The sequence below is a fragment of the Paramisgurnus dabryanus genome, chromosome 3 (assembly GCF_030506205.2).
Source record: "Paramisgurnus dabryanus chromosome 3, PD_genome_1.1, whole genome shotgun sequence".
Taxonomy (NCBI): Eukaryota; Metazoa; Chordata; class Actinopteri; order Cypriniformes; family Cobitidae; genus Paramisgurnus; species Paramisgurnus dabryanus.
Genome location: NC_133339.1, coordinates 48,678,167 through 48,701,001, shown reverse-complemented (window position 1 = coordinate 48,701,001; position 22,835 = coordinate 48,678,167). Strand labels below are relative to the sequence as shown.

Below are 22,835 nucleotides of genomic sequence, written 5' to 3'. Positions count from 1 at the left end.
GTTCATAAAAAAACGAACTGGAACGCAGGGCTGGAGTGTCTCTGAAATGCGCTGGATTGTGGGTAGGACGTCAGTTTAGTGCATAGACGGTTCGGCTTTCCCAGCAGCTGAAGGAGAGAGAAAGTCATGAAGGGATTTAGAGGTTTAACTCATCTCTCTGTGAGTCCTCTTTCTCTCAGTTAGTACCGGCATCTTTAGTGGGTGTAAATGGCGTGTTTAAAATAAACCCCAATCTTTCACACAGTCAGCATTTGTCATTTAAGTGTTGCAGGCTAGTGTTGCTAACGTTAGTGTCATTTGCATTGAATGAGCCGGTATTTGTCATACACCCACGGTAAACTTCGTAACCTCTAATAAAACCTGGTCGTCTGTACGAATTCTTCAGTTTACTATTCTTAAACAGAATGTGTCTTGGGTTTTCTTCCAGTTGTAGTATGTGAACGTCCCAGTGTTTATCTTTTGAAGGTCATGGCACAGTAATAGGCTACTGTAGTTTCTGACCTCTTGAAGAGGTGACGGTGTGATATCGTAGGTGTCTGTTAACGTGAACATGAGGATCCAGGATTATGTTTTATTTATTTGCAAATCTACCCCATTTTCATTTATAGCTGACAAATCAGTGTAAATAACAACAACTTTTTTGCCCCGTTTAACTACAAATGCTTAAAATTTAGAAATGTGACTAATATTAGTTAAAAGGTTTAAAACGCTTGGAAATAAATCAGATCTTTAAAAAAATATGAAAATTGTGTCATGCAAATACATTATTCTATCTCTACAATATTAAATGTTTAATATTTTAGAATCCTCTTTGTGAGTTTAATCTTCATAAAACAATGTGAAAACCCATAATGTATGTATATATTATGTACATAATGTTATTATCTACATAAGAATCCAGATCAGATTAAGTGCAATGGTGTCTGCAAGAAAAAATTCATGCATGACCTAAAGCATGCAGTATGTACAACAGCACAGAAAGTAGAAAATAACTGCACACCTTTCCTCAACAAGCAACACCATGTAAAGTATAACTCATGTTTTATGAGTTATACTTTGAAGATGAATAGTAAAGTTATTTTGACAATTCCCAAACATCTAATATGATCCCCGTCACACTTCACTGACAGTCAGTGTTTTCCATAGAGACGATGTTATGTTGCCGCTAGGAGGAGCCAGTCACTGAGTGAACCTCTGGTTACCCGAAAGCCAGCTACTACAGCAGCCTTCCCAGCCCAGGATGTTCAGGTAGATGTTGCTGTTTGTTATGTCTTCATATGAGACACAATTAATCACAACTCACAACACACACACACACACACACACACACACAATTCCATAGACGTAATGCATTTTATACCATACAAACTGTATATTCTATTCCCCTTACCTATCCCATTCCCTAACCCCAACCATCACAGAAACCATTCTGCTACTTCATATTTTCAATAAACATCATTCTGTTTGATTTATAAGCTTGTTTCCTCATGGGGACATCAAAATGTCCCCACAAGGTCACAAAAACACTGGTATTCCTATCTTTGTGGGGACAATTGGTCCCCACAACGTGATAATTACCAGGCACACACACACACACACACACACACAGTTTATCTTTTAATTCATTTCATGTTTCTTGGCTGCTGTGTGGTTTAGGTGTCCAAGCTACCCAGTGGTCTTCTCGTCGCTTCTCTGGAAAACTATGCCCCAGTCTCTAAAATCGGGGTGTTTGTGAAAGCAGGCAGTCGCTATGAGACTGTGGAAAACCTGGGTGTAACTCACATGCTACGATTAGCAGCCAATCTGGTATGTACTGAGCATATTTATATACTGTATATGTTTACATTTACATTTAAGTATTTTTATCCAAAGCGACTTAGAAAGATTTGGAAACAATATAAGCGATATGTCATGGGGAGGCAATAGTACAAAAGGGGCTTATAAAAAGATACAAGTTTTCACTATTCCGAAACAATACTTTGGAGAGAATAACAAAGTGTGTTTTTTTTTTTACTAAAAAGAGAGAAGAGATAGAAATGCGGTAAATATCTATGCCAAGTATTTTTGAAAGAGATGGGTTTTTAATTGTTTTTTGAATGTTGCCAGAGATGTGGCTGACCAATAGGAAGATCATTGTAGTACCAAAGTGTTTAAGTATTTCAGAAGAATCAATATGGAAATCTCTACAGTATAGGGATAAAAATAGTGCATTTACACTTCATGCATCTGCTGCGTTTTCAAATCGCTTACTCTTTAACCCTCATAAGCCATGATTTTCCTGTATATGTTAGAGTTCCTTGGGGGTAAAAATGACCCCAGAAAATTACAAGAAATATATACATTTTTAATGATACAAAAAATATTTCATGTTATTTGTTTACTTCCCATCTATACATTAATGCTGTGTTTTGGGAGATATGAAGTACTTTTGTACCTGTTTACCATTAAATTTCTCAACTACACCATTAGCTTGCCTGTAAAATATATTTTTATGAAAATTTCACATAAATTATGATCTAAATTTGATTTAAATTGTTTTTAGATATTGATCTAGATGTTATGTGTTAAATTTGGTCATCAGGGGCCTGATGTATTCAACGTGCGTACAACGTGATGTACGCAAAAATATGGGCATGCATACACAATTTTCCACGCTAATGTTTCATTTATTTGAGGAATGATGATAAGTTTATTAGTCTTTTTCATCTAATCATAGACAAAACTGTAAAAAAAAATGAATAGCTTAAATTTAGTTAGGTCAAATGACAGAAACAAACCTGAGTGCCTACATCCCTACAATAGACTTTATAACCAGTAAGATGATGAAAAATAATGTGATGTTCTATACGTTAGCACATTTAAAGTGTAGCCTAATATAAAGGGACGTTCTTACAATGCGGGTTTATATGAGAAAAACACTTAAAAGTATTTAAACTCATTGTTTTTTATATTCTGGTCTCATTTACTTAACTGTAAATAGTATGCTTTTTAAGGTTTGTACTAAATTTTGTCTTTTTAATATCACTTTCTTAATGAATGCAGCGCGTAATACCTCATTGTCTTTATTTTTTTACTATGGGAAACACTTAACCCGAAACTTTTATATGCAGGGCTCGTATACTTGCCTATACATATTTAGCCTATTCTCTATAAGGTATGTAATATTGCAGTCTTAATGTATTAAGTCACGTTCAATGGTATAATGTTTTGATGCCCTTGCTGCCTCAGATGCGCTCATTCTAAAGACGAACATGACCCGGAACGATGTCCACCATCCACTGGTCAAAAACATTTCCTCTTCCTCTGAGTTTGTTTCCATTAAAAATATTATGAACATAATGACATATGTCTGGCCATAGGTGAAACAAGTAGGAACTTTGACAATCCCAGTGTTTCACGAGTTCACACTAACAAATAATTTGGAACAGGGTTATTACAACCCAGTCTCATGGAGTTGCGTATAAATAGCACGAAGTGTGAAAATCGTGCAATACATACGCCAAATTCCAATTTGGTGTGCACGATACGCCAGTCCTTCCCATTCATTTAAACGGCGCATCTTTTTTTGTCGTTTTATTGATTGGTTTCTAAAATCTTTGGTATTTTTTACCATTTTCACTTGGGTTTTAGGGTTAGAACTACTTTTTGTTATATAAAAATGACATCCTAATCCAAACCCCAATTCTAACCCAAACTCCAAGCAACCATGTCTAAATATAGACAAAAACAGAAACCTGTATATTAAATAACCTCCTTTAGCAAATCTAAAATCTAACCCTAAACCCAAGTGAAAATGGTAAAAAAAAAACAGAAAAAAATTGAGAAACCAACAAATAAAACAACAAAAAAGATGTGCCGTTTAAGTGAATGGGATGGACTGGTGTAATTGGAATTTACCGTATGCATTGCACGATTTTCACACTTCGTGCTATTTATACGCATCTACATGAGACTGGGTAGGTTATTAGTACGCGTATTTGGCGTGCTGACAAAAATATATAGGTGAAAAATATTTTTTGTAAACATATTCCAGAATACATTTATCTTTTGGCCATTTTATATGTATACATGTTATATGTTTATTTGTATATTTTGAAATATATTTTAAAATGTATATATTTTTTGCCATATGAGTAAGTAGCGGTTTTTGGAAATTACAAGTTTCAATCGGACAGAGAACAGAGAGTATGCATGGTTTTATAAATCTGAAAACTTTTGTGTGTACGCAAATTGCACGCGCGTGTGTGTGTGCATGAGTGTTTGTGTCAGATTACGTTAACATTATATTAAAGTGTAATGTAAAAGCACGAGATCAACCCAGAACAAAAGTAAACTGTAAGACGTCGTCTATCTGAGGTAAAATCACAAAATCTAATGACAAAAGTCTGCATTTATCTCCCTTTATGCATGTATTACTTAAGATGGTTTCAGATACACAGTGTCATGAGTTTAATTCAATTCAGATTTTTACATCTTTGTTGCTATTTTAATCGCAACAGTATTTTGTGATTTGATTTGTTCATATTTGCCTGTTCAGCACAAAGTTCACGTGTTTTATCACCTCAGCTGTCTGTCACTGCGAGATCATTCATTAATCTGCTTTATGTGATGTTAAACATGTAAAGTTATGCCATCTCTGTTTATCTGATCTCTTCACAAATAAATAAACACATTTGAACTTGTATGCTCGACTTGTAAGTTTATGATTAGACATGAACAGGTGAACGGAAACAATTATTATCGTTAAAACATGAAGGGGCGGTTTCCCGGACAGGGATTAGACTAGTCCTAGATTTAAACACTTTTAAGAGCTCTCCAAACTGAAAACAACTTGCACTTACATACCCTAAAATACACCAGTGCCCTTTGTTTTACCTCAAAATGCACACAGGTAATGTTTTTAGTAGGGCATGTTTGTTAAAACTAGTTATATTTCCTAATTAAAGTAAGGCCTAGTCTTGGATTAAGCTAATCCTGGTCCGGGAAACCGCCCCGAAATGAGGGATTTGAGTATGACAGGATTTTTAAAAGTGAAAAAGACTAATGCAAACTCTATGTTTGTGTGTGCGTGTGCGTGTGTGTGCATGCGTGCGTATGTGAATGATTACTGTACCTTGGTTCATTATTGAAAATAAACCCACATTATACTCAGATTTACAGATTCATTGTACATTTATTTTATGCTTTAGTTGACTTCAACAGTAAGATTTTCAGCATTTTAGCTAAGAAGTGATGATATTTATCACCTGATAAACGGCTATTTACAGACCTGCATTACTACTGTAAAAGTTTAATTTCAAGTTTGTATGCCCCAAAATGTTTTAGCACCAGCCACCACTAAATATATGAATAAATATGTGCTGTTTGTTTCAGGCCACTAAAGGTGCATCTGCCTTAAAATTTTGTCGAGGTCTGGAGGCTGTGGGTGCCAGTCTGAGGTCAGTTATATATATATATTTTATAGACTACTAAACACTTTCAGGTAGACAAATGCCAGCATGTCTTTTACTGTCATGTTTACCTTGTGTTTCAGTGTAACATCATCGAGAGAACACATGATTTATTCTCTGGACTGTCTAAGAGATGATTTGTGAGTACCACAACAGACCTCTGTGAAGTTGGCATCCCATTTAATTAAAGAATAACCAAAATTATACCATTTGTTTGTGCTGTGTTTGTGCCGTTACAACAAACGGTGTAATTACTTCCCTTTGTGAGCTAAAAATAATATTTTCAGGAGCAGTGAATTCACTCTCCATCTCATATCATCCAAATCGAATCAAATCTGCACTCTTCATTTGTGCACACAATTTGTGCCGTTACAATGACCAGTGTATATATTTACCTTTCTTAGAAAAAACTAATTTGATTAGGGCCAGTCATTCTTCGTTCATAACACATTCTTTCTGAAGTGTTTTCTAAGCTTCCTTTTCGTAAATCTTTCCTTTTTTTGCCAGAATTCACTGCCATCTTGCAGATGACGTTTTAACATTACGCAATTTAGGTAGCTTTATCTGACTCCAAAAGATAAATCATGTCTGATGTAATGATGAATCAAATTGATGTAATAGAATTTGGATAAACGTTTGATCATTCTATTTACTTATGTTTATATTAAACTCATTCATTCGATTACCGATGTCGTATCAGCCCACACCGGCTGTTGTGAGAAATCTGAAACATAAACTTAACCACACCATAGGTCTGGTAACACCGGCCACTGTAACCATCTGTACACAACTTAATGCAAAGCCCATACGATGATTAGAGGTCCAAACTGGCACCGTCTAGTTTGGTATAGCGAATCATATACTAAACAATAACTTGATTAAAGAAGGAACGATGACCAGAGGTCCTGGCTTATCACCTAATAGCCCACGTATAGTAATCACGATTACATACGAGTTAGGGTTAAATAATTAGTCTATCCGTTTAACCAGAGGAAATGGTTGAAGCAACTGCCCCATGCTGGCGTGCCCTTATTAAAAAATATTTACGCAACCCCAGCCAACTACCTATATACAACTTAATACAGAACTCAAACTATAACCAGAGGTCCAAGTTGGCGCCGTCCAACTTGTTATAGTAAACCATAAGACTATTTATACCATGGTATGTTTAATACTCGATTATGATTGGCTGGAAGGTGTGCATTAAAACCGTTTAATGCACAGGTAGTTCCAGTCAGTTTGATTACAGCTAGAAATTAATCCGCTACTATAAACATTGGTAACCATAGTAACACAGTTAGACTTGCAGAGAGAGTGAGCGAGCGAGACGTGAGTGTGTCTGTCTCTCTCTCTCTGTCTCTCTCTCTCTCTCTCTCTCTCTGTCTCTCTCTCTCTCTCTCTCTCTCTCTCTCGGGACTCTCTCTTTTAATAATGAATTTAAATAAATGTGATAATTCATTTAAATAAAAGCAATACAATGGCACTACTTTATTTAAAGCGGACGGAGTGCGAGCCTTAACTTAAGAAAATGACCGTCATTTTTACGCGTCTGTTAAAAAATGACACTGTAAACATTAATTACAGCTTTAACTTGGCAAATAACCAAGGTATAAGCGGGATAATCCACGGCTAGCCATGCATTAAAGGGTTTTAATGCACTGTTATTATGTAATGCACCTTACATAATAATGTAATTATGTAGTCAGAAAAATTGATGATGGGCCATTAAATTATTCGAAAATAATGCACACCCAAGATGGTAATGTGGCACGACGCGAAGCGGAATAAATTATTCCGCTTATACCACGGTTACCACAAACATTGCTCTGGTGGTTATTTTAAGACATTTGACTGGCTAGGTGTGCGTTTTACAGAAAAATAACCAACACCTGTGGAACATTTCTCCACCAATCAGAATAAAGCATTTGTTTAAATTTTTAAATTTCTGCTGATAGTGAGCATAATTGATATTGATAAGTTAGAAAGGGGTTATGTCATGCACTCACCTTTTCTGTATGTTTCTGGGGCAGTGACACTGCCATAGAGAACCTGGTCAATGTGACCAGTTCTCCTCACTTTAGGCCTTGGGAGCTGTCTGATCTCTCCCCTAGAATCAAGATAGACAGGGCTGTAGCAGAGCAGAGCCCACAGACAGGTAACACGCCTTACATAATTGAATGATAGCAAATAATTAGATAGCAGTGTGATGCTGATTAAATGTTTTCTTACATAGGTGTTCTTGAAAAGCTGCATGAAGCTGCATATAAGAACGCTCTGTCCAACTCACTCTACTGCCCAGACCACATGGTGGGCAAAATTGGTGTTGATCATGTGAGTGAATAAGAGCTAGACCTTCACTGAATGTTTTTGTGGGTAACATGATGTGAGACATAAATCGAGGAACATACAGACACATTCTCTCTCTCTCCTCTGAAATTGTAGCTGCAGCAGTTTTTCGCAAATCATTACACCTGTGCACGCATGGCTCTTGTCGGATTAGGTGAGTCTGTGTCATTAATACATTTATCATGCGCTATAACATTTTGTGCTTCTAGATAAAAAAGGGTTAGGAGCTGTGACATTCAATTTCATAGATTTCCAATGTGGGTGGAGCAAATACGGTGCAAATATCACTTAATATAATGGTCCGACTACAACCTTATAGGATCTTTACTATTTTTTTCTCCCTCATTTGTCATTACATTTTATATGTTTAAATGTTATTATTGCAAAATTTGTTATGCATGTAACAGCTTAAATGGTTTTGAATTTTTATTAGATTAATACCTGTCATATTTCATGCTATTTAGCTAAATGTCTTAGACAATGTGCATACTGTTTTTAATAGGCATTTAGCATGGCTAATTTGATAGGCATGTTTTTTTAAAGCTGCAATCTGTAACATTTTCATTTAAAAAATGTATTCTATTAATGCTATTATAAAGTCAATAACTTCTTTTTACATTTTATTCTGATTTAAAAGTGTCAGTATTGGTAAAATCTGAATTGGAATCAGAACTGTTAAATTTATTTCCATTTGCATCTGTTGTCTTACCGTAATTGTGTGGTGAAAATTTGTCCTCAAGTTCCTCTGAATAAAACAACAACTCTTAAGTAAATGAAGTAGAGTTGTGTGATTATGGAAATTCAGCTATCACGATTATGAAATTTGGCTGATGTTTAATTGTCAAATAGCATCCTTCACTTTCCTAAATTTGGAATTGTTTTACCTGACAGTTTAAACTACCTATCAAAGTTTTGCAGAATTGTTTTTTGTACTGTATTGAATGGCAATGCAATATATAGCGTTACACTGTCAGTTCAGGAGCGCCATCTGATTCTGTCTCGTTTATACAGGCGCTGCAGCTCCCCCTTGTGTTTTTTAAAGAGATGTGCAATCATTGTGGTGATCTGAAATCATCGTGATGAGGTCAAACTATCACAATGAGAAGATTATTTAATCATTGTGATAGCCCTATATGGAGATGATGTGATGCATTGGTATGTGAATCTGTTTGTTTGTGAAGGGGTCAGTCATGATGCACTAAAGCAGGTTGGAGAGCAGTACTTAAGTGTCCATAAGGGAGCTGGTGCACCAGCAGTTAAAGCTGTTTACCGTGGTGGTGAGTACACCAACACCATGACATGTATGTTAGGTTTGGGTGGAATAAAACATTTTCAGAAAATGAAACTGTTTTGTACTGTTCAATTATTTTAAAGAAAAGCCATGACAAGCTGTGGATTACAATGATTTTACACAGAATGGATAATGTCAATATGACCAAAATGCAGCAAGATTGTAAAAATATACTTGGGGTGGATTTTGAGCTGGATATATTTCATGGAAAAATATTATTAAGTATTCATTGAAATATTGAAGTGATGTGGTTTTTGCGCAGGTGAGCTGCGGGCGCAGAGTGGTGGAGCTCTTGTGCATGCGTTGGTGACTTGTGAAGGAGCAGTAACAGGCTCTGCAGAGGCAAACGCCTTCAGTGTGCTACAGAGGCTTCTGGGAGCTGGGCCGCATGTTAAGAGAGGATCCAACATCACCAGCAGACTTAGCCAAGGCATCGCCAAGGCCACCACACAGCCATTTGATGTAAGTGTCAGCTGTGGTCACTCTTGAGGTACAGACATATTGATTAGATCGGCCATTCCCAAACTGTGGTCCGCGGACCACTAGTGGTCCTTTAGGGTAAGGCAGGTGGTCCGTGTAAAGGCAAAATAAAAATATGTATATTTTAAGAATATTTATATGTATATAAATAATATTGATATAAGAATATTGATATAAATTTTTTATGAAATTGTCTAGTTATTGTGTGATTACTAAAATAGGCCAGTGGCGCTCGGTCGTGACATTCAAGTTCAGTGCCTTCCAAAGTTGATCGGTGTATGAATATGTGGCAGCCGTTTTGTGCAGTAAACTTTCTTTTAACAAACCTGTTGTACTGATGTGATGACCAGTTATAGTTTTAGTGCTAGTAAGCCTATTTAAAGGTGCAGATAAATTTAGGACTTTGTAGACATATTTTATAATGAGTATTATGAGGTGGTCCACGAAAATTCTAAATTACAAATAGTGGTCCACACACGCAAAAAGTTTGAAAACCCCTGGATTAGATTTTATCACGGTTTTAATGGTTTGAATTAATGTTCTTTACAGGCCACAGCTTTTAATGCCACTTACTCTGACTCAGGGCTCTTTGGACTGTATACCATCTCACAAGCACACTCTGCCAGAGAGGTGAGTGTCATGTGACCAGGACATACACCAGCATCAGGCTTATATAGTCTTATTTACTCATGTCGGTTCAAATGGTATAAATTAGCATTAGAAAATAAAAATGTTTTTATTTTCGCTCTGCGTGAGGTAAAATGATTTTGGTCTTTGTTTTTATAGCTTTGTTTCTTTTGCTTCTATTTTTTATTTCTGTATTTCGCATAAAAAGTAGATTGTGGAAGGTTTCAAGATCAATTACTTTGCAAAATTATCAAATCGCTTAGCCTTACTCATGGTAAAGATCCTTGTGACAGAGTGTGTTTCATGCAAATATTGATACAGGTTTGGAATGACATGATTCTTCAATAGATAAGGGAAATGTTGATTCCGGCTGAAAACAAATGAGTAGTCTCGCGTAGCCAGACCTTTTATACTGATGGTCTGGTGTTTTTCAATGTTTTTTTTGGCCAAAGTCCGCCCACGAGGCCGTTTGACCGACATGTCAAACAACCAATCACAGTTTGTTTCGTCTTAGCGTCACGTTTCGGAGTGTGGAAATGTCCCCACAATAACGAACCGGTTGGCAACAAGTCAGTCATTGAAAAACCAGCTGCAACCAAATAGCATCTAAATAAACATCATTACTCACCATAGAACAACGCTGTGCACTTTATCAACAGCCACTCCAACGAGACGCTCTCGGTAAACATCTATTTGAAGCATATCTCTCCACTTTTTAACACCTACAAGCAATTCAGGAGAACCAAACGCCAGCTGCGTCTTTTTGACTCCACTAACTGCCTCAAGCAAAACTATTGGACGTCTTTAAGAGAGTCTATACCAGTAAATTTTATTTTTTGGAGAATGCAAAGTTTAGCTGATCATGATAACTGCTCATTATTAGCCAAGTAAACACAACTGATTCTCTTCCTCGTATGAACGTCAGAGCTTTTTTTCCCAGGGGACCGAGAATAATCGCGACACTCTCGTTTCCTGGAATTCCAGTTTATTTCAACAAATCAGAAGACATTCTCACAGGATTTTTCGTTAAGTGTATGATACACATCAGACGTTTAGCCAACATTCTGTGGGCGTGACGTCTGAGGCTGAGGCTAACAAATGAGTGACTGACGTGTATTGATCTCTATGCAGGTGATCAATGCAGCCATGACAGAGGTGAAAGCTATAGCTGAAGGAAGACTTACTGCAGATGACCTCACCAGAGCAAAGTAAGCATGTACTTGGTGCAGTTGTGCATGAGCCAATTGTTTTCCCTCCCCACTTCCCCGCAGGCCTGCACCTACACTACACTGTATGTGACCCTGGACCACAAAACCTCGGGGCGCACTTACACTATCACACATATTAATCGCGCAATTGTCAATTAAGCCAATGTCTTCTGACTCCCCAGGGATTTTTGTAAGGAGGGGAAAAATCCTAGAAGGGTAAAAAACCTTGAGAGAAAGCCAGACATAGCTGATTCTATAAAGGACATACAATGTATTATAAAATGTGCGTGTGTGTGCACGCGTGTGTGCGTGCACGTGCATGTTTTTACAGTCATTAAGTAATCGTGGTAAATAATCAGGATTCATATTTTTCCCATAACCAAGCAGCGCTATCTCTGACATTTCCTTGCTCTAGAGAGGTTGTTAGCGCGCAGAGGGTTAAAGCCAGCTAGTGTGTTGTTCCCGCTTCCTGGCACACAGGATATTTTAAAGCGCCTGGGTTTTAATGGCATCAGTTTCAAGAAGGTTGCGGTAATGACACTGTAGCCCTTGCTTCTTTTTTGTCCACCAATCAAGTGACTTGTCATAAATGAGTAAAAAATTTACAAATATATAAATGAGTAAACTTCTGCCCCAATACTATTTTGTATCGGGGATCTCACAGGCTAACGATAGGACGATCTCAAAATGGGGCATATCACCCAACACTAGGGGCTAGGTAGGAAAAGGATCGACCACCTTTAGACATTTTTGATATTCTATGGATAATTAAGTGACCAGAATTGTGCGACCGTAGTGTACGTGATGGATTGTATTCTGATAGTAATTCTCTAAGATACAAAGGTGCCAGGCCATTTAAGGCTTTATAGGTCATTAGCAATATTTTACAATAGTAAACAGAGTTACAATAGTCTATTATTGAGGTCATAAAAGCGTGGATAAGCTTCTCTGCATCTGATGCAGACAGCAGATGTCGTATTTTTGGAAGATTTCGAAGATGGAATAATGCTGTGTGGCAGACTTTGGAGATATGACCCTCGAAAGACCTAGGTTCTTGACTGTGGAAGATGGCACCACAGTGGAGCCATCTATGGGCAACTTGTAATCTGACATATTTAGTTTGGAGCGGTTTGGTTTAATAATAAGTATCTCTGTCTTATAGACCCCTAAAAAGTTTGTAAACATTGCAATGTCTCCCGGTGTGCGGGGCTTAGCCCCAAATTGCATTCAACCACAATTGTCTTCTTGATGTCTGTGAAGGAATGTCTGCCAGGATCCGGTAAAACTTTAGTTTTGAACCAAAAGTGCTGTTCCTTTTATTATGGCAGCCAAAAACACAAAAAGATGACATTTTTAATTCGAAACCTCAAACTTGAACCTCACACGCCTGTTATGAGTTCCCAATTATTTTTTGCCTCCAGCTAGAGCGGTGACATCACAGTGACATAGGTGATAAATGGGTCTATTGGAGTTAAGCATAAGAAGTTGTTTGCCATCCAGTCACTAATATCGCTAATACGGTCTGTTAGCTTAAAAAACTGGTGGGTTTCGCTAGGATGTGAGGAGATGTAAAGCTGGGTATCATCTGCATAATAGTGAAAACTTACGTTATGTTTCCTGATAATGTCTGCTAGAGGTAACATATATAATGAGAACAGGATAGGACCTAGAACTGATCGCTATGGTACGCCATATTTATTTGGGGAGTGATATGACTCTTCCTCATTTACATAAACAAAGTGATAGCGGTTGGCTAAACCAGACTAAAGCCTGACCACTGATGCCAAAATAGTTTTCTAGTCTATTGAGTATGATTGTGTGATCTATTGTGTCAAAGGCTGCACTATGGTCTAGTAATATAGGAATTGAGATTTCACCATGATCAAATGTTGAAAGGAGGTCATTTGTAACTCTAAGCAGTAGGGCTGCCACTAACAACTATTTTTATATCGACTTATCTATCGACTAATTTATTGATTAATCGATTATTCTAAGGACTAATTTACCACCAAAAATAAACAAACATTCAATCAAATGTTCCTAAATCCCAATGTTCTTTTAACGTGGCATACTCTTTTTATATTGTACAACCCCAAATCAGAAAAAGTTCGGACACTGTAGAAATTGTGAGTAAAAAAGGAATGGAATAATTTACAAATCTAATAAACTTATTTTTTATTCACAATAGAATATAGATAACATATCAAATGTAGAAAGTGAGACATTTTGAAATGTCATGCCAAATATTGACTCATTTTGGATTTCATGAGAGCTACATATTCCAAAAAAAGTTGGGACAGGTAGCAATAAGAGGCCAGAAAAGTTAAATGTACATATAAGGAACAGCTGGAGGAGGACCAATGTTTAGGAATAGGAATGTTGTCCCATTCTTGTCTAAAACAGGCTTCTAGTTGCTCAACTGTCTTAGGTCTTCTTTGTCGCATCTTCCTCTTTATGATGCGCCGAATATTTTATGTGGGTGAAAGATCTGGACTGCAGGCTGGCCATTTCAGTACTCAGATCCTTCTTCTACGCAGCCATGATGTTGTAATTGATGCAGTATATGGTCTGGCATTGTCATGTTGGAAAATGCAAGGTCTTCCCTGAAAGAGACGATGTCTGAATGGGATCATACGTATCTAGAACTTGGATAAACCTTTCAGCATTGATGGTGCCTTTCCAAATGTGTAAGCTGCCCATGCCACACGCACTCATGCAACCCCAAACCATCAGAAATGCAGGCTTCTGAAATGAGCGCTAATAACAACTTGGGTTGTCATTTTCCTCTTTAGTCCGGAAGAAATGGCGTCCCAGTTTTCAAAAAAGAACTGAAATTTTGATTTGTCTGACCACAGAACAGTTTTCCACATTGCCACAGTCCATTTTAAATGAGCCTTGGCCTGGCGAAAACGCCTGCGCTTCTGAGTCATGTTTATATATGGCTTCTTTTTTGACCTATAGAGTTTTAGCTGGCAACAGCGAATGACACGGTGGATTGTGTTCACTGACGATGTTTTCTGGAAGTATTCCAGAGCCCATGTTATGATTTCCATTACAGTAGCATTCCTGTATGTGATGCAGTGCCGTCTAAGAGCCCGAAGATCACGGGCATCAAGTATGGTTTTTCAGCCTTGACCCTTACGCACAGAGATTGTTCCAGATTCTCTGAATCTTTGGATGATATTATGCACTGTAGATGATGATAACTTCAATCTCTTTGCAATTTTGTTAATTTAAATAATAATTAAGTGTAAATTTTTAGTATATACCAAACAATGAATATCTTTAGCAAATATATCCTTACCATGCTTCAAAACGCAACGCAGCACAATGACATTATGTCGTATTTACGTTCTATGTGGTCGGAAGAGCTGTCCGGTGGTGGTCCGTCGATCTCCGGGAAGCACCGTGAGGATTCTAGCAATCTGGAACATGCAGATGAAGGTCCCTTGAAGTGTAGGTTAGCTCTTCTGAGCTTCACCTTGTTGCAGACATAGGTTATTGCCTTTCTGGACGTGAGACTCGAAATGTGGTGTGATCTGCTTAGTCTCTGGACGCACAGGCCAGAGACTCAGAACTTGTGGTCGATCTGGTTCAGTCTCTGTTGTCGAACTCAGAACGAGGAGCTGTAAAATCTCAAAGAGAGATTTACAAACCTGGTTGTTTTTTTCGATAATCTGTTATTGTATCACTCAGCGGGAGACAAGAAGTTGTTTCAGTCTCTAAGCACATGACAAAAGACTCAGAACAATGGGGTTTGTCCTGTTGCAATCTCTAGCACGCAGCCTGAAACGCAGAACTTGAAGTACTGTGCATATCCTTTCAGGTTGAGACTCAGAGCCGGGGGACTCTGTTTACGTCTCTAGCACGCAGGCAGGAGACTCAGAGGGTAGGGTTTTGTTGTGTCCTTTTTCAGTCTATAGCACGCAGGCAGGAAACTCAGAACGAGGAATGTCTGGAAAAAGAGAACTTTTATAACATTTTAGATAAGGAGGAGTTTGCATCTTGGCACTTTCCTGATGCAGAACCATGATTGGCTGTGGATGTCAGAGGAAGCCCACAGACTGTGGATGAGAACTCATTTGCATAGAATAAAGTACTGTCAAGTGCTTCCTCACTGTTTGCAAGGTTAACAATATGCAGAATTCTTTCACTTGAAAAAGTCAGCCCACTACAAGAAGAATCCAACTAGGTTTCACTCATTGACCACACTTTTGCTCTCCTTTTCCCTTTTTTATTTGGAAATTCAATGCAGTGTTCATTCAGTCAACCAATTAGGTGAAAAACCTTTAAATACAGATACAAATATTATTATTTTTTAAAAACAAACAGACAAATACCATTTCATACAAACATGATTTAACAGTGATCAAATGCTTAATTTTAAATTACCATAAAGCAGACCATTTAAATAACAGCAGATATTTGGCCACTTACACAGTAAATACATCTAAATTCTAAAGATTTAATACTTTAAACATTTGTCTTTTATACAAAACAATTTACTTTAGAAAGCTTAATACCTCAACCAAACAAATAATGTCCAAATGCACTTTAAGAATGACCCATAGAATAAAGATATAAAAGCTCACCGGCTACATCTTCATTGTTTGTAGTAGCTTAATTCTGCACAAAGGATCTTTAAATCCAAGAAATGGCAGGCTTGCAGTGCTTTGTTCTCAGTTAGTTCTGCTTTGTTTCTTGTTATCACTCAAAACTGCTACTCTAAAGCTACCTCTGCGTCTGCCCTGCTAATTAGTGAATCAACTTTACCTGGTGCATGCTGGCTGATGCATTTGAACTGGTGCATTCTAACTAGTGCAATCTGGCTGAGAGGGGGCGCCAGTAGCTTGCCAGAACACCTCCCACTCGATCTTTCCAAGAAACCGCTGGAAAGATCGCAAGTTCAATGGCGACTTAATCAGAGCTTTTCTCCTAGGCCTCCTAGCTGCTCCTCAGCTGGCAGCAAGACAACCAAGCGTCTGACATCCCTGTGTAAAATTCTGGACTGAAAGTCCTTCTGGACTTTAGAAACAGGATGCTTGGGTGTTGATTTTGCAACAGGGACACAACAGCTTTGAACGATTCTAACCTTTACATCTCGCACAACACCTCCAGGGTCAGGGTTAACACTAACAACTCTTCCAAGCTTGAACTGGCCCCTCAATGCATTCTGATCGCACAGCCACACAATATCCCCAACAGTAACATTCCTTGTTAGGGTATGCCATTTGCTTCTCACAAACAGGTTGGGTCCAGCAAGCTGGCTCCAGGATTTCCAGAACCTGTTGACCTGGTGCTGCATCTCATGAAGTCTCTTATAAGGGTAGCTTGTGAAATCAAAAGTCTTAAAGTCACCACTTGAAGATACTCGTCCCAACAGAAGTGTATTAGGTGTGATGTATTGCACACTATCTTCATGACTCTGCACTCTGGCATCTATTGGACGTTCATTGGCAAGGTTGGCAGCAATCTGAAGTGTTGTCTGGAACTCACTATAACTGAGACCCGACTCTCTTCCCAAACTCTGGAATGCCTTTTTCACAATGCGAACTGCAGCTTCAGCAGCGCCGTTACGATGAGGCGAATCAGCTGGTTGAATTTTCCACTGCCAGTCAGTTCCATTTCGAGCCGAAACTTCCTCCACAGCAGATCTGTCCAGACCATTCAGGAATGTATATAGTTCTTCCAAGACAGATTTAGCACCTACAAAGTTGGTTCCTGGGTCAGACCATATCTTCTTAGGGTGCCCTCGAATTGCAGTAAACCTCTGATATGCCATTAGAAAACTCTCAGTTGACATAGTATTGACCAGCTCTGTGTGAATAGCCCTACTAGCCATGCAGCAGAATACAATTCCCCACACCTTCATTGTGACCCGCTTCTTCACATCATCTTTTACTTGATAGGGTCCAAACAGGTCAACAGCTGTGTACTCGAATGGGGCTGCGGGTCTGGTCCTTTCTTGAGGCAAGTTGCCCATTACTTGTTGACATCTTTTAGCTCTGGCTTTCTTACAGATTATGCAGTTGTCAACGATCTTCTGAGCGATTTTTCTTCCTCTGATAACCCATGCTTTCTTCCTCATCTTTAATAGGGTTGCGGCCACTCCCTCATGACCCTCATCATGTGCCTCACGAGCTAACAACATTGAAACCCACGCACTGTAGGGTAAGAGGGGAACACTGACTTTATCTTCTTTAAAGTTTTGGATTCTTCCACCACAAACCAGCAACCCGGATTCTTGATCTCTGTAAACTACCAGCCGGTCTGTAGTGGTAGTAGGGAAGTTCATGCCTTCTTGTGCAGCAATAAAGAGATCTCTTAGGGCATCTTGGCGTTCTGTTCCAGTAATAACTCCTGCTAACAAGACTGCCTCCCACTTTGGAGTTCCCAAGATCCTATTTCTTGCTGCAAACTTTTTGGCTGCTCTCCAGACCCAAGCAACTGTCTTGACCAAATGAGTTAGATTACTGAACCGTTTCTCATCTACCAACTCTCGAATAGCTACGCCAGCTGGTGGTCTTTGCTGTTCTCGATCTTGGGATTTTTCTTTCACTTGAGCTCTTGTGAGTGCAGCAACAAAGGACTTCTTCTGCATCTTCCTAATGCTTTCTCGAGCAGCCACTGTAACCTCCTTTGCAGATTTGATTGGCCACTCATTGACTGGCAGACTCAGAAACCTTGGGCCCTGCTGCCACTCCGAATCTTCCCCCAAGTCTTCTGGGCCAGCCCCTCGAGTGATAATATCAGCGATATTCAGTGGTCCAGGGACCCACCACCAATCCTGAATTTGTGTGCTGCTTTGGATCTCTCCAATCCGATTGGCAAAAAAAGTTTGGAAGCCATAGCTCTCTCTTTGGATCGCACCAAGGACTGTCTGGCTGTCAACCAAGTGGTACCACTGCTTAATATGAATTTGACTGTGTTGCTCAAAGTATGTCCTTAGACGGGTGGCAAAAACTGCCCCACACAACTCTGCTTTAATTACTTCCCCCTTGTGGTCTAGCGGGGTCAATTTGGCTTTAGATTCCACTAGTCGTCTCACCGTTGCACCTTGCTCACAGGCCCACAACAAATACAGGACAGCACCATAGGCATGTTCACTGCCATCAGAGAAAGTGACTGCATAAGGTTCATTTTGAATGCCTGTTGGAGTCAAGGCCCTGGCAAACTTAACTTTGCTCAGCTGAACATATTCTTCAAAGAGGTTAATAGCATCTTCTCTAAGTTTGTCAGATAGTGCAAGATCCCAAGTATCCTTAATGGTGCTACATTTGGGTTTGGCCTCTTGAAATGCTCTTCGAACCAAAATGGCCCCTCTCTGCTTTACAGGTGTTGTCAGGCCAATGGGGTCATACAAACCAGAAACTTGACTGAGCAATTCTCGTCGTGTCAATGGGTCAGGTGTCTGGCTTCTTACTTCCTCCAGCAAGAGATTTTGGCCAATACGCATCTTCTGCTTCCTTTTTGAGAAGTTTATTGCAACCATAACATGAAACGTATCCTCTTCTACAGAATACCCAAGGCCAAGAGCCTTATTGTCCTCATCCTTGAGTTGGTTTGGCAAGATCAATGTCTTTGAAGCTGCCTTTTGTTCCTGTTTCTCAGCAGATCCTTCTCTCTTACTCTGGCCAGAGAAGACCCATGGCTTCAACTCAAAACCTCCTGCTTTCAGGATCTGCTCCACATTTGCGGTGATGATTTTAAGTTTGTCCAAGTCGTTGTGAGAGGTCAAAATATCATCGACATAGCTGTCTTCCTGCAGCACCCGACGCTCTTCTCTAAGGTGGGTAAACTGGGGAAGATTAGCGGTCTCTCTCATAGCGAGCTGAGCGATACAACCAGCTGGTTTGTCTCCAATATTGACTCTTGTGATAACATACTCACTCAGTTCTTCCTCTTCAGAGTCACGCCACAGGAACCTGTGCAAGTGTACTTCTTTCTCTTCAAGCCAAACAGAGTTATACATTTTCTTTATGTCTCCCAAAGCAGCAAAAACTCCTCTCCTAAATTTGAGAAGCACAGTACGAATTTGATTAAGGACATCCGGTCCTTTTAACAGGAGGTCGTTGATACTCAGGCCTCTAAATTTCTGGCTACTATTCCAGACAAGTCTTATCGGTGTCGTGGCAGAGTGCGGATTTGGAGCAATAAGATGGCTAATATACCAGACTGGTCCGGACCAAGTACATAGAACTTCTTCAGACAACTTCATTGCAGCCTGGCGGTTAACCATGTCATAGACTTGAGCAGAATAAGCAGCTTTCCATACCAACTCTTTGGCCAGCTGTCTCTCTGTCCTAAAAAAGGTGCTCTCAACTGCCCTTCTGTTGTTGGGCAATGTAGTTAGATCTTCTATCCAAGGGTATCTGGCATGCCAGTGGGGCTTCCCACTATGGTCATCTGCAATTACATATGTAAGGCCATTTCTCACCACCTCTAACTCTCTTTCTTCGGCAAGGGTCATCTCTTTACCGCCTGGCTGGCAGTTTCCACAGCGGCAACCTCCACACCTTGGGTTACATGCAGCACCAATGCTGTCCCATTTCCACCATTTCAGAAAGTCACAGGCAGTAGCTGCAGAACTGGACTCCTGAGTTTGGATAGGTAATGGAGTTTTCTGATTTAGTGGGGAATGACTCGAGACAACAGAGGTAAGTTCTTCATACTTTACAGCAGCGGTTCTCATAGACCTTGCAAAATGTGTTCTGGATGTATGAGCTGATACGGCGATCTCTTCAAACAACTCAGGATGGGTACCAGCAACCGTCTTTCCTAGTGGTCCACCCCACAACACAAGGTCTCCTACAATGCGAATCTTCTGGGGAGCTAGCTGACCTTCCTTGTGACTTATCAAGAGGTGGATCTCTTTTGGCCTCACCAGTTCATTGAGGGGAACATCAGGGAAGAATTTTTGCAGTTGCTCCGCTGTTACATGTCTATGAACATCGGCAATGCTGTCCAGACCATAGCAGACCAATTGATGGGACTTGAGGGTACCTCTTGGAGTCCCGACCCGTATCTTCAACAGGTAACGCTTTGTCTTGACAAGAACTTTCATGCCTCCAACACCATGGACAACAAGTGTGATATCTTCACTCCTGAGGTTAAGTCGATTAGCTGCCTTGTGGGTAATATAATTAGTGTCTGAAGCAAGGTCAATTAAAGTGCCGATCTTCTGTCCATCATTAGCTTTAACCTCCAGCAGCATCATAATTACAGGCCACTCCATTAAGCCATTTTCCGCCAGAAGGCTTGATTGACTTCCTGCAGTATTGAAGGTCCTGGACACTGTATTAGAGAAAGCATCTCGACATTGTTGGGCAAGTTCAGGTGAGAGTTTTCTAAAGAATTCTTCCTGGGCCTCTGTATAGCTCCTTCTGTCTTCATTTCCCACTATACTGACTTTACTTTTTCCCCGGCCCGTGTTACCTCTAAACATTTCGTTACTGGGGCACAGATAATAATGGTGGTCTGAGGCTCGCTTACACTCTGGATTTTTGCATAGGAATGAAGTCTTGCAGTGATCATCACCATCATGAACTTCCAGACATTTCCTGCAAGCTCCCAGTCTTTTTACTGCATCCTTCTTCTCTGTAAGTTTAAGCATGCGAAACTTTTTGCAGAAATACAGCTTTTCTTTGTGCTTACTATCTCCACAGACAACACATCCTGAAGGATGGCTACTTGACTGGTTTAAAGTCCTAGTTCTAGCTTGCCTTGGCTCGATCCTGGTCTCTTTCCTTGATAGATCTTCATCCTTCAACTGGTCCAGTTGCTCATAAATAGTTTCCTGACCTTTGAGGAAAGCCAGAAGACTATCAAAGCGCTTGTCTGGCACTAAAGCGATGTTATTCTCAGCTGCATAGAGAAGCCACTCTTTCTTCAAGGCATCAGGAAGTTTGCTTTCGATTGACTTAGTCACTAATGGGTTCTTTATAGCACCAGTGTCACCAAGGTCACTCAGATCCTGAAGGGCTTTCTCCACAATTTGGATGAGTTCCACTATCTTCTTTGGTTGGTGACCTTTAACAGCTGGAAGCTTCTGGATCTCCTCTACTATCTCAATAGCAATGGCAGTTTGACATCCAAAGCGGTTCTCTAAAACACGGAAGATATCGTCTGCTGTATTATAAGACATGAAGCGAAAATCTCTCGTTATTCTGTCATCCAGGCTGTCAAGTAGCTGAAACTTTTTAACTTCTTTTGATCCAGTTGGATCCCCTTGTCTCTGAAGGGCTTCCCAATCTCTTCTCCAACGATGAAAGTCACGCTTAATGCCAGTAAACTTAGGAAGGGATGTTGGCTTCAGCTTAATGGCTGGTGTTGAGTAGCTACCAATAGCTGCAGCCCCCATTTTAACAGCATCTTCTTCAACCTTTGCTTGAATAAAATCAGCTTTCCTTGCAATTAACTTGAGAAGGACTTGCTCGAGGTCTCGTACACGGAACTGGAAGTCTTTCTGTTTTGGAGGAATCCAACACTTCCACTGTACATACAGCTCTTTTGCTATTTTAACAAGTCTTTCTAGATGGTTGAACAAGAAATCAAAGGCCTCTTTATTACCTTTTGATCCGAGGGATGACACCTGCCTTGCTTCCTCCTCTGCAGCCATTACTGCCATAGTTAGTTCCTCTTCTCCAAAATTAGTCCAAAGTGTATTTTGGATAAGATCTTTCAACTCCTTTAGTTTCGCCTCACACTCGCATGCAGTCTTTTCTATATCAGCCTTTTGCTGCTCAGTCAGCACAGAAACATCTTCATTTCCCTTTAATTCTGCAATATACCGGGCCTCTACATCATCATTGGCTTCTATGACTTTGTTGGCCTCAATTGTGAGTTTTTTGAAACTGTCTTTGAGCTCCTCTTCAGACAGCATTGAGCACATCCTTACAACATTGTTGACCAGACGAGAGAATTGGCGTTTTGCTGTGGTTCTATCTGCTTTAAGTTGCTCCAGAGACTTTGAGTCATCCATCTTTTCTTCAGCAGGATATAAGTAAAGCAAGTGATAATTTACACCTCTGTATTCAGAGTCTTAGCAGGTTTCTGTTCCAGGCCTAGTTGGTTTTGGTTTCTCTTATCCAAACCAGCAGGCGGTTTTTCACTGTCAAGTGCTTCCTCACTGTTTGCAAGGTTAACAATATGCAGAATTCTTTCACTTGAAAAAGTCAGCCCACTACAAGAAGAATCCAACTAGGTTTCACTCATTGACCACACTTTTGCTCTCCTTTTCCCTTTTTTATTTGGAAATTCAATGCAGTGTTCATTCAGTCAACCAATTAGGTGAAAAACCTTTAAATACAGATACAAATATTATTATTTTTTAAAAACAAACAGACAAATACCATTTCATACAAACATGATTTAACAGTGATCAAATGCTTAATTTTAAATTACCATAAAGCAGACCATTTAAATAACAGCAGA

General features: G+C 39.5%; 2 protein-coding genes across 2 annotated transcripts in view; one reads left to right on the top strand and one right to left on the bottom strand.

The window, feature by feature from the left end:
* Window positions 1-22,835, top strand: part of uqcrc2a (ubiquinol-cytochrome c reductase core protein 2a) — a 29,200-nt gene continuing 6,365 nt past the window's right edge. Inside the window, exons 1-12 of the mRNA XM_065269177.2 lie at window positions 1-159; window positions 1,147-1,248; window positions 1,657-1,806; window positions 5,374-5,438; window positions 5,534-5,590; window positions 7,481-7,605; window positions 7,684-7,781; window positions 7,893-7,950; window positions 8,978-9,073; window positions 9,350-9,549; window positions 10,117-10,197; window positions 11,326-11,402. Of these exons, the coding sequence (XP_065125249.1) occupies window positions 127-159; window positions 1,147-1,248; window positions 1,657-1,806; window positions 5,374-5,438; window positions 5,534-5,590; window positions 7,481-7,605; window positions 7,684-7,781; window positions 7,893-7,950; window positions 8,978-9,073; window positions 9,350-9,549; window positions 10,117-10,197; window positions 11,326-11,402 (1,142 nt within the window). The 5' untranslated portion in view covers window positions 1-126. The remainder of the gene's footprint in view (window positions 160-1,146; window positions 1,249-1,656; window positions 1,807-5,373; window positions 5,439-5,533; window positions 5,591-7,480; window positions 7,606-7,683; window positions 7,782-7,892; window positions 7,951-8,977; window positions 9,074-9,349; window positions 9,550-10,116; window positions 10,198-11,325; window positions 11,403-22,835) is intronic.
* On the bottom strand, window positions 13,570-17,715 carry LOC141281997 (uncharacterized). The gene is made up of 2 exons (XM_073814176.1): window positions 14,707-17,715; window positions 13,570-14,005 (listed from the first exon to the last, which is right to left on the bottom strand). Exon 1 carries the CDS (start codon window positions 17,695-17,697, stop codon window positions 16,324-16,326), a length of 1,374 nt encoding a protein of 457 aa, XP_073670277.1. The 5' UTR covers window positions 17,698-17,715; the 3' UTR covers window positions 13,570-14,005; window positions 14,707-16,323.

Excerpts from the sequence above, each read along its gene's own strand:
- LOC141281997 (XM_073814176.1), bottom strand. The coding sequence starts at position 17,697 with ATGAACTTCCCTACTACCACTACAGACCGGCTGGTAGTTTACAGAGAT.